The 12758-nt window shown below is 36.9% G+C and overlaps 1 protein-coding gene across 4 annotated transcripts in view; it reads right to left on the bottom strand.

The window, feature by feature from the left end:
• The window catches only part of XPO4 (exportin 4), a 132856-nt gene that overhangs the window by 17280 nt on the left and 102818 nt on the right, over positions 1–12758 (bottom strand). For all 4 annotated transcript variants that reach the window (XR_015553506.1, XR_015553507.1, XR_015553508.1 and 1 more), the window contains exons 11-16: positions 12241–12383; positions 11589–11734; positions 10691–10868; positions 4985–5144; positions 4324–4493; positions 3424–3598 (exon numbers count right to left, since the gene is read on the bottom strand). Coding sequence is in view for 1 of the 4 variants with exons in the window: in XM_004435249.2 (XP_004435306.1) it covers positions 3424–3598; positions 4324–4493; positions 4985–5144; positions 10691–10868; positions 11589–11734; positions 12241–12383 (972 nt within the window). In the remaining 3 variants the exon portion in view is untranslated. The remainder of the gene's footprint in view (positions 1–3423; positions 3599–4323; positions 4494–4984; positions 5145–10690; positions 10869–11588; positions 11735–12240; positions 12384–12758) is intronic.

Below are 12758 nucleotides of genomic sequence, written 5' to 3'. Positions count from 1 at the left end.
CATCAAAAACACAAGAGATAAATACTGGCAAGGAGGTGGAGAAAAGGGAACCCTTGTGCACTGTTGGAGGGAATGTAAACTAATACAGCCACTATGGAAAACCGTATGGAGGATCCTCAAAAAATTAAAAACAGAACTACCATATGATCCAGCAATTCCACATCTAGGAATATATCCAAAGGAGACAAAAACATTAAATTGAAAAGATATCCGCCCCACCGTGTTCACAGCAGCATTATTTTGTTAAAAAGGAGACAATGTACACAGAAATAGAAATATAATGATGTACACCTGAAATTTATATAATGTTATTAACTCAACAAAATAAAGAATGGATGAATAAATAAACAGAAAAGGAGTCAACAGGCCCCAAATGGAGTCACTTTTGCTAAGCTCCACCAAAACTTACTACCTAACCTAACTGCAATTTCAACCTTCCCTTGAATGTGACCTTTAACCATCCAACCTGGAATTTCCTGGTCAGCACCAGTGAGATAATCCACTGAGAGACCCCTTCCGTTTTCCTTAGGAAGGCAACCTTGCCGAAAACAATGCATTCTACACTAATAATTTCCTTTTTTCTGCTCCCTTTAAAAACCTTTCCTTTTCTGCAGCTCAAGAGAGCTCTCTATTTGCTAGATGGGATGCTGCCCAATTCATGAATCATTTAATAAAGCCAATTTGATCTTTAAATTTACTCAGTTGAATTTTTGTTATTTAACATTTACAGCAGCCATGACATGGAAACATGCCCATCGACAGATGAATGGATAAAGAAGTTGTGGTGTATATATACACACAATGGAATATTATTCAGCCATAAAAAAAAAAATGAGGAAATCCTGCCATTTGTGACAACATAGATAAACTTTGAGGGCATTATGCTAAGTGAAGTAAGTCAGAGAGAGAAAGACAAATACTGTGTGATCTCACCTATATGTGGAATCTAAAAACAACAAAACACAAAAACAAAGTCATAGAAAAAGACTTGTGGTTACCAGAAGAAGGAGGTGGGGGGAGAGGGAATTGGAGGAAGGTAGTCAAAAGGTACAAACTTCCAGTTATAAGATAAATAAGTACTAGGGATGTCATGTACAACATGATGACTATATTTAACACTGCTGGATGATGCATATGAAAGTTGTTATTAACACAAGGAAAAAACTTTTTTTGCTTTTTCTTTTCATTGCATCTATATGAGATGATAGATGCTAACTTATTGTGGTAGTCATTTCATAATATATATATAAGTCAAACTATCATGCTGTGCACCTTAAACTTCTACAGTGATGTATGTCAATTACATCTCAATAAAACTAGGGAAAAAAAAGAAAATTATTATTTATGGAAAAGCACATAAATGCATGCCATCATCTCACTTCCTTAAGTAATTTAGGTTCAAAAAAGAAAAAGAGGGCTGGCCCCGTGGCTTAGCGGTTAAGTGCTCGCACTCCGCTGCTGAAGGCCCGGGTTCGGATCCCGGGCGCACGCCGAGGCACCGCTTCTCTGGCCATGCTGGGGCCGTGTCCCACATGCAGCGGCTGGAAGGATGTGCAGCCATGACATGCAACTATCTGCTGGGGCTTTGGGAGAAAAATAAATAAATAAAAAATTAAAAAAAAAAAAAAGAAAAGAAAAAGAAATAACACAAAGCACAGAATACGACTTCCTCAATGCCATTCACAGAATTCTGCTACTATCCTCATCTCTTTCCAACTGATTAGCTAAAAAAAAATTAAGCCTCCACAGTAAGGATTAGCAAACTTTTTTCTATAAAGGACCAGAGGGTAAATATTTTAGACTTTGTAGGACACACCATCTCTGGCCCAACTACTCAATTACAACTGCATTATAGTGCAGAAACAAGATGTAAATGTTTGAGCATGACTGTGTTTCAATAAAACTTTATTTCATACAAAACAGAGCAGGCCAGATTTGGTTTGTGGGCTGCAGCTGGCCAACCTCCTTCCTATAAAATCAAGAACAACACAAAGTTCTCGCCTGATTTTTTCCTTTCCAATTCCTCTTGGCATAGAACATAACTTCAGATGATCAGTCCTGCCCTGAGTATAAGAGTAAATTATGAAGATAATTCTATTTAAAGCTATACATATGATAATACAATTATTTAAACTATAAATACATGGTCAGCCTGGTTTTCCTTCTGGTTCTAAAGTCACAGACAACTGCTTACTTCTGTTACTGTGCCCCTTCTCAGACATCAAGAGTACTCTAGTCACAAGGATTACAGGCTGGCAACCTACATATACTGGTGACTCTTGGTTCTTGATTTAAAGCTTATTATTTAAGGCAATGTGTCCATGGGGGTTGTTATGGGTTGAATATGTCCCCCAAAATTGATATGTTGAAGCCCAACTCCCAGTAAAACTCAGCACATGGGCTTATTTGGAAATAGGGTTGTCTCAGATGTAATTAGTTAAATTAAGATAAGGTCATCAGGATGAGTTCCGAATCCAGTATGACGGGTGGGTGTCCTTACAAATAGGGGAAATTTGGACACAGACATGCACACATGGAGAATGTCATGTGAAGATGAAGGCAGAGATCAGGGTGATGCTTCTACAAGCTAAGGAATGCCAGATTGCCAGCAAACCACCAGAAGCTTGGGGAGAGGCCCGGAACAGATTCTCCCTCATGCCCTTAAAAACGAACCAACCCTACCAACACCTTGATCTCAGACTTCTAGCCTATAGAACTGCAAGACGATAACTTTCTGCTATTACAGCAGCCCTAGCAAACTAATACAATGGCTAATATGCATCTCCTTGTTCAAGATAAGGGAAAATTTCACTCATTCTTTTTTTTTTTTTTGTGAGGAAGATCAGCCCTGAGCTAACATCCATGCTAATCCTCCTCCTTTTGCTAAGGAAGACCGGCTCTGAGCTAACATCTATTGCCAATCCTCCTCCTTTTTTTATTTTTCCCCCAAAGCCCCAGTAGATAGTTGTACGTCATAGTTGCACATCCTTCTAGTTGCCGTATGTGGGACTCGGCCTCAGCATGGCCGGAGAAGCGGTGCGTCAGTGCATGCCTGGAATCAGAATCCAGGCCACCAGTAGTGGAGCGCGAGCACTTAACCGCTAAGCCACGAGGCCGGCCCAAGATTTCACTGATTCCTAATGAAGAATTAATATACCAGTTCAGGCTCTAATTTGGGTTGCAGAAAAATGTGCCTAAACCTCGGAACACTTGATAATTTCAATGTCATCAGAGCAGATATAGATAAATCATAAGATGATAGTTGTAAAATATAAGCTTCAACCTATTCATTGGGAGGGAAAAATATCAGAAAAGCTATGACTGAAATGTTTATGTCCCCACAGACTATTTTATGGCAACACATAGCTAAAACAACTACCGGGTTAATGAAGAGAGTGCAATCAAAATAAGGGGAACTGTTACCTCAGTCCAATACTGCTGTTTGGTTTCTGTGTCCATATGTGCAAAACCTCCTAAAACAAGAGCCTTCATCAGTGTTCTCTGCACGGGACTGGACAAGAAATTCAGAGGTGGGCTTCGGCTTGCAAACTGCTTGGCTAAGTTCCACCAGTTTTCACACTGAATTACTAAGTTTGCCCTACAGGCAGAAATAACAAAACATAAGATATATTACTTACATTGGATGCATACTAAGTAAACAAAAATGGAAGGTAACTGGGTTTAATTAATTTTTAAAGTACAGTACAATTTGGTATAGACTTTGGAGTCACAGAAGCTTGTGTTCAAATCCTATTAGTCGTTTGACAATGTAAAATTTATTTAATCTCTCTTAATTATCAGTTTCTTGATCTGTAAAATAGAGATAACAACAGTAATAACAGCCCTAAATCTCATGGCTGAGACTGATGTAATGATTAAATGAGATACTATATATGAAATGCTTGGAATAGTCCCTAGTAAATTGTAAGAATTCCATAAATAGTAGCCAATGACAACAATAACAATAATAACAATCATATTCCTGTGTAGTAAGAAAAATGAAAACATTTTCAGAATTTGTTGCAGAAAGCATTAACAATTTCACTTTGCAAAATTAAATTAAATTAATTATTAATTACTAAATTATCAGTTTTTCTCATCTTTAAAATGGGATAATACTAATAGGATACCTGAAAAATCAAATGAGACTATTCTATATTAAAGTGTTTTTAAAACTATAAATTACGAAATTAAATATATATGTTACTCATAAGATTCTTTGATGCCAAATCCTTGAACAGTCAACGCAATCCTCAACTGTAACACACACACACACACACACACACACACACACACACAGTCTGCCTCTTAGAATCAGCTTACCTTTCTCTTCTTTCCACCAAAGTGACAAGGAGCTGTACAGTATCATTTGCAAGGTCCTGCTCACTACTCCATACTGAGAGGTTACTGATGACTTTTTGTAAGAGGTAGCCAATAATCCACTGAGAACCCTCTGTATCTGCTCCAAATGCTGTACTGAAGGGCAGACTTATCTTAAGAGGGAAAAATTTTTGAAGGTCAGAAAGAAAGATCAGTTGATGCATAGAAAAATAAAACTGAAATTAGCATCTAAATCTGAAGTACCGTTTACTTCACATCAATTTTATAAATGTATTCATTTCCGTAAGTCCAAAAGAGACATCCTCAATCCACTTATGTTTTCCACTGTGATTTTCCTGTTAGCTTTAATTACTCTCATATTATTAACACACTAACATGTTATTTACATCAAAAACAAACAACATAAATTAATCCATTCCCAAATAGTAATCTGTAACTTAATATTGGTTAAAATAAGCTGAATCAAATGATGTGCTCTAAGAAAAGTTATTAAAATAGCATGCCATTCATACAGTTCTTTCAATGCGGAAAACGTTCAAGTCTTAGTTACGTTCTGATGAGAAAATCACCAAGAAAAATGTTCTCATTTCTATAATTGCCATCATCATAAATCCAAATGAAGTTAAACAGTTTACATTCTGACCTGATCATACAGTTTCTCATTCACCAGGAGATAAGTCTTTGCCCAGCGTTTTAGAAACCAAACAATATCTTTGCCCATTTGAGGGCTTAGTAGATGAGTGAGATCTGCTCTTATCGCTCGAGATTCAACTTCTGAAACTCTCAGAACGGCAGACAACAGCCTGTAGGTATAAAGAAGAAGTCTTTTATTTTTTTATGTATTTATTGGTTGTCTAACCATATTTTTTTCTAAAATTGAAGTCCTTTTTTGTTTCTCAACTCTCTGGATTTAGGCCAGGGTATACTTGCAATTTTCATCAATAGGGTTGTAGGCAAAAGCCCCATTTCAGGGCCGGCCCCGTAGTATAGCAGTTAAGTGTGCACGCTCCGCTGCTGGCGGCCAGGGTTCGGATCCCAGGCGCACAGCGATGCACCGCTCGTCAGGCCATGCTGTGGCGGTGTCCCATATAAAGTGGAGGAAGATGGGCACAGATGTTAGCCCAGGGCCAGTCTTCCTCAGCAAAAAAAAAACCAAGAAGGATTGGCATGGATGTTAGGCTCAGGGCTGATCTTCCTCTCACACACACACACACACACACACAAGCCCCACTTCATTGGTGACCTTTCAGGAAGTCGGTAACAAAACAAAGAAAGGGAAGAGAGTCATGGCTAGAGACATCCTTCTGTTGAACCTGTAATTTCATGTGCAAATCTCAGCATTACTGTCTAAAAAATTTTTCAAATTCAAAATGGAGAAATACATAAAATTAAAAGTTCAGAGTAAATGCTAAATTCTTCAGCACTCCATCACTTCTTAAAACTTCCATGGTTAGCACTGTTTGTTTTTATACACTGGTCATTTTATGGTGTAGGATCTGGTAACTGACTTATCTACAATGTATCTTGTCTCTAAATCTGGTAGTCCTATTTATTTCCTAACAAACTTGATTCTTTTTTTTAAAGATTTTATTTATTTATTTTTTTTCCCCCAAAGCCCCAGTAGATAGTTGTATGTCATAGGTGCACATCCCTCTAGTTGCTGTATGTGGGACGCGGCCTCAGCATGGCCGGAGAAGGGGTGCGGCGGTGCATGCCCGGGATCCGAACTCCCGGCCACCAGCAGCGGAGCGCGCGCACTTAACTGCTAAGCCACGGGGCCGGCCCCCAAACTTGATTCTTTTTTTTTTTTAAAGATTTTATTTATTTTATTTTTTGCCCCCAAAGCCCCAGTAGATAGTTGTATGTCATAGCTGCACACCCTTCTAGTTGCTGTATGTGGGACTCGGCCCCAGGATGGACAGAGAAGTGGTGCCTCAATGCGCACCCGGGATCCGAACCCGGGCTGCCAGCATCGCAGCGCGCGCACTTAACCACCAAGCCACAGGGCCGGCCCCCAAACTTGATTCTTAATGGTACTTTAAAATAAAAGTTTTGCTAGAAACATTACCTACATAAGCATGCATATTGTTTCCTACACTATGTAATTCATATGACCGTGTGGTGTTAATAACATAGTATGATATGCAGATAAGTAAAAAAGTCTTTGTTCTGGGGGTGGGAGTAGGAGAGCACATAACCCATATTTAACTTGACTTGAGCTAAAAGGCAAAGAAGCAAAGGATTTAATGGAAAGAACTCATGAAAACACCATTTTATAAATATCAGCACGAAGAGAGGGATTCAAATCATCTGGAGTTGGGCTTCTGCTACTTTCCTTACTGCTTTCAAGATGACTGAAATCATCTCCTTGTAATGAAACCTTATGGATATGTTTCAGTTCTTCATCCAACTGGATGTCTCAGAAGTACTAGATACTGTTGACCACTCTGCCCTTCTGAAATTATTTCTTCCCTTGCACCATACCTCCCATATTTCCCCTAATCTATCTGCTTACTTTTCCCAGTCTATGACCTCCTCCTCTTCCTGTGACCTTCTTTAAATCAGGTGGTTTTTAAGGTTCTACCCTCACAATCTCTTCTTTTCTTGCTCGACACATACTCTTTATACCACCAATGCTCAAACCTTAAAAAACTATTTTAGGGCATATGTGAACAAAAATATCCCAACAACCTCACAATACATGTAAGTTGATGTATTACATTTGTCCCATAAGAATAAATAGTTTTAAATGATATAATTTGCAGCCTAACAGAATTTTAATTAAATAGTTACAGTGACCAAATTTATGCACTGGAATTTAATTATCATAGTGTTTTGATACCCACCATCATCCATTTGAAAAATAAAGAAGTTTTTCTTCAACAGTTGGAAACTTTACATTGTTTGTTTTTCTCCTTAAATTTTTATTTCCATTTCATTTCCCCTTAGAATATTATCCTAATATAATAAATTTTTCTACTCATTATATTGATCACACCATATACCTCTCTGAAACAAATGTCTAGATATCAAAATATATATTTTTAAAATTTCCAATGATCATAAGACCATGTTTAAAAATGTCTTCTGGATTGAATTATCATCACAATACTTATTAGTTCACAAATGAGCAAAATGTAAGTTTAAATAAATTACTAAACATAAAAATAAAATTTTGTGCATCTGAATGATGATTAATCTCTGAATGAGATTAATGTAGGAGGTTTTATTTTTCCAAATTACTTCATGTATCTGTGAAAAAATAGTTATTGTTAGAATGAGATAGAGTTGGGCATAATTTGATTCCTGTTTTTCATTCCAGTAGACATCAACACTGAGAAAACTCACTCATAAATAAATGGAAGGTATTTTTAAAATAGTAAGGTCTTGGAATTATTTGAACTTCTTCCAAGTTATATGCCAAAAATCATTGAAAATGATCATCAAAAATTATTTCTAGGGCAGTTCTGGGGCAGATAAATCTGAGGCTCTCCTGGGAGCTTTTCTTCATTCCTTCCTCTCTCATCACCATACTCAAGCCATCAGCAAAGTCCTGCAGAGTTACCTCTGAAACACCTCTCACATCCGTCTGCCTCTTTCCATCTTCAATCCACTACTACTAATGATGATGCTTCCTAACTTGCCTTGTCATCCTTTAAATCTATCTTCCACAGTATAATCCTTCTAAAACATTTTGATCAGTTCACTTCCCTATTTCAAATCCTTTTCACCATTTTTACTCCTACCTCATTAGCCCAATCCACAGTGTCCATCCCAACCTCTCCGTCTTCATCAAATACCTCTCCCCTCCATGTTTACACATTGGCCATACCAAACTCTCTCTTGCTTTAAGCCATGCTCTCACTTCCAGGCCTTTCCCGTTGCTGTCATCCCTGCCTGGAATACTCTTTGCCTTCCTCTATATGTTGCAAACTCCTATTTATCCCTCAAGTATCTATCAGTTTAAATGACATCTCTTCCAAGAAGCCCTTCCCTTGATCCTCCCCTACCAACAGGTTAGGTGAACTTGGGGGTGCTCCTATATCACTCTTATCACACTTTCATTGTATCCTCAGATCCTGGCACATAGGAGAGTTGAAGAAACAACTGATGAAGACGTCAAAATATTTTTTGAACTGTTGAAATACCCCAATCCTACCTCAATTTCTTAAGCAAGCTATCTAAAGGTATTTTATATTTCAGACAGCACTCACAGTTTCCCATACTTTCCAAATTAATCTTTGATGACCTTTGCATTTCATAAACCAAAAGTCAGCAAATGAGTCAAACAGAGATCTCTCTAACGTCTCATAACCTCTACTATTATCACTCTGGTCTGGACTACCATCATCTTTCTCCAGGATTACAGCAATTAGCCTCTTAAGTGATCTTCCTACTTCCATCTTTGCCCCTGCTGGTTTACTTTCAATGCAGCAGAGTAACCTTTTTAACACACAAGTTACTCTTCTGCTCAAAATGCTACAACAGCACCTCACTTCACTCAAAGCAAAAGCCAAAGATATTCCAAAGGCCTAAAGACTAGATGATTTCTCTCTATTTTCCCCTCTTAGTCCATCTCCTACACAATTCCACCTCACTCTGCTCAACCCACAACGGCAGTTCTTGCTGTTCCTTGAACATGCCAGGCACACTGTAGGGCCTTTACTTGGAATGCTCTTCCCGCAGGCCTTCATGGTGGCAACCTCAAGTCACCTTCTAAATAAAGCCTACACTGGTCGTACTATTTAAAATTACAAACAATTTCTGCAATCCTGACCCCCTCACCCTGCCCAGTTTCTTACCCACACACTTATGGTCTTCTAATTTACTATTTAATTTACTTATTTATTATTGCTCCCCTTCAAGGAGCTTGAAAAGGGGAGCGATTTTTGTCTGTTTTGTTCACTGAGGTTTCCCAAATGCCTAGAATAGTGCCTGGGACATAGGAGGTCCTCAATAATTATTTGTCAAATGACAATTTCTTTAAGAAATATAAACTATTTTTTAAGTCAAACAAGGACTATTTCTCCTATATACCATTCAATTTCACATTAATTCTTTGGACTAAAAAAAAAATGGTGATTTTGTTGTTGTTGTTCCAACCCTCACCTCAACCCTCCATAGTCTGTGCTCTCAGATACCTGAATGTTTTGCTCCCACACTGATGCCTGGGACTAGCAAAAATTGAAAAAGCACTGAAAATACAAGGAAAGCATTCCTGATGGTACTGCCCAGGCAAGAAATATGACAAAGAATATAATATGACAGCACCCTGAAATGAACTGCCTTTGAAATTAACATTCATCATGAATCAAACCAAAGCAAAAGCAATGATTTCCACAGACACTTAATCTAATGCCTATAGTAATCCCAAAAGGAAAAGATAAATTTTTTTCAATAGAGCATTGATACTTTATTTCAACCAAAAGAATGCAACAATAAAGGAAATAAATTCCCAAACATTTCCTTGATATTAGCTTAACAGTTCAGTTTTTTTTAAATCATATTTTCTACTGCACAAGTTTAAATGATATCCATGTATTTTTGCACTAAAATAAAAAGAATGAGGTGGACAGCACTCTGTTTCATTGTTGATTTTGCAACTGACAAAAACCAATGTTATTTCATTACTGATATCTCCGCCTGCTATCTAAATTTAAAGCTAAAGATTCTGAAATTTAAAATACTATTTTCAAATCCACATTTAGGAGGATATTTAGTCCAAATTTATCCCTCCTTAGTTTCGCCATTAAGAATTAATGAAAATTTTGCCATTACTATTAGGAAGATCAAAGTGAATTATATCATTTGGGGCACACTACTGTCTTATAACTTCACCTGACAGGGCTCTCAAGTCCCACACATTCAGGATAAATATTTTCATTTTCTAATATAAGAATCATAGTTTTCCTTAAGAAAGCCATTGAAATGTAGTTTTAGCTTTATGAACAGTAAATACTAGTTAATGTTCATTTGTTTTCTAAGAATCTCATATTCTTTGTTTCTTTCATTTAGGTTGCCTGTACCCACATTAGTACCACATTCTGAGGGACAAGGGATATGTTCATAGAACATTAGATTGAATGTCCCTTCAAAGTCTCATTGTATTTAGAATAATTTTACATTTGTTTTCCTTAGTACTGGATATAGCTGTCAATTCTCACCCGAGTGGCACTGCTTAAATATACTGAGTACTTGCCATCCTTGTTTATTTCAAGGCTTCTCCAAGTTTTATTTTCTTTCATGTATCAGATTTACAACGTGCCTATCACTCCAGTCATCTACCCATCAACTCAGAATTTATAAAACAGTATAAATTACAAGAGCACAGCTATAGAGTTCATATTACCTAATCACAGAATCTGTTCTGTTGTACCCTGGGATGGAAGAAGCCTTTTCTCCTGGAGATCCCAAAATTTGAAGTGTTGTATTAATGTCAACTTCAGATGAATGCTTAATGGAATATTCCATTATTCCTGGAGGTATTAGCGGAGTCTCTCCCTGAGTATCATCAGCTAAGAGGTAGCCTTCAGTTTAAAAAAAATTAAAAATGAACACTTAACAAATCTACATTTATCAAATTGCACTATAAATTTTTTCAGTTTTATTTGATTTATATACATCATATAAATTGATGTAACAGTAAATTATAAATGTTAATATGTTAATTTCAAGTTTGATGAGAAGAAACTTTCTATTTCTCAGATAATAAACTCTCAAAACTACAGGAAAGGACAAAGGACAAATGTTTTATTCACCAATTTTATAATTCATACTGACATGTAGGCTTTTTAATCTACTACCTTTTAATAATTTTCAGTAATATATTCTATAAAGTTAATAAGAATTCTACTATTATCTATATCAAAAGTCAATATTTGGGAACGCCTTTCCAAAAATTAAGATTTTTTTTCCTGATTATTTAAAATACAGAAACACTGATAGTATGGTTACAGAAGAAGACCCTAAAAGTCAGACTGCCTAGATTTGCATTCTGGCTCCAAAAATTAATAGCAGTGTGACCAAGTACTAATTTCTTATAACTCTCTAAGTCTCAGCTTCTTCATTTATATGATGGGGATAATGATAATGACAACAATAATAATAAGTTCTGTGACATATGGTTAGCTACATCCAAATTTCATCCAGTACTATGTATGGACTATTGTTTTTAATATATGAAGCCTCTTTTAAGGCTTAAACTGCTCAGTTGGCAATTACGTTTTAAAAAGAAACACCAAACCAACCTGTAACTAAAATAAGCCAGTGAATATCTTCATACAGATCATCAAGCGTTTTGTTGTCAATAGCGCTTGAACCAGGTGAAGCAAGTAATTGCTGCTGATGTCGTTGTAACTGACCATGGAGCCTTGTTACTCTTTCTTCTAATAAACTAAAAGAGGAAAAAAACCAATAGCTTCATAAAGTTCAACAAGCAAAGACCTAGAACATCTTATATTTCCATTTATTAGACAACATAAATTAAGATGTTAGCGCAAAAACACATATACAAAAATATTTATTATATACACAACTGTTCTCACAGCACTATAGGAATTGTGATTTATTCTTTATGACATAGAATTAAAACACTGCTTTACAAACAATCAAGGTTTACAACAGGCATTTGAAAACTGGTTATTCCAAGGTTTTATTGATATGGGTCAAATCATTTCTCATACCATGTTTTCCATAATCTCTCTGCCATCTATGCTGTAGTGCCTGGGCTCCAAATGTACAAGCCAAGGAATGCAATCATGAGTATGTTTCTGTCCATTTGTTCCAGTGTGCTGGGATACGGGGTGGGGGTGTTTAAAGTCTTTAAACACTTTAAGTGCTCTCCAGGGAATTGAGAATAAAGAATATTTGCTCCATGGGGTTTCTTTGGACTGTGTGTACCTTGTCAGAAGAGGTATACAGTGTTCTGCAGCAATTCTTCCTAGCATTCCTACACTGGCTAGTTGATCTGAAAACTGGTCTCGATCATCTTCTTGAAGTTCACTTATTTCTTCTTCCTCACGAGAGGCCACACCATTGGCAGTCTATTATTGATGAAAGAAATAAAAATGAGGAACTGCACTCCTATGTTCAAATAATCATGCATTTCTATTGCACTGTAAAATAATTTCGGCACTATACATGAAAAGAACTAGATGGAGACAACGTTTGAGTGCACCTGTCTAGGGACATCTATCTAACTATGCTCAGAGCCTTAGCAGTTACCAAAAAGCGGGGGGAAATACAGAAGAGAAAGAAGAAGAGGGCATTACCCCATGGCACATATAGGTAAACACAGCTAACTGCATACCCACAACCCACCTCCCACACCAGAGAATTTAACTTCTATCCCTGAAAAGATCTGACATCTTAAGATGCGTGGTCCTTTGGATACAAGAAGTCATTCACATCACTTGACA

This window comes from Ceratotherium simum, chromosome 10 (assembly GCF_057802395.1).
Source record: "Ceratotherium simum simum isolate JZ-2026a chromosome 10, ASM5780239v1, whole genome shotgun sequence".
Lineage (NCBI taxonomy): Eukaryota > Metazoa > Chordata > Mammalia > Perissodactyla > Rhinocerotidae > Ceratotherium > Ceratotherium simum.
Note: the sequence above shows the minus strand (reverse complement) of the source record. Positions and strands in the feature narration are given on the sequence as shown.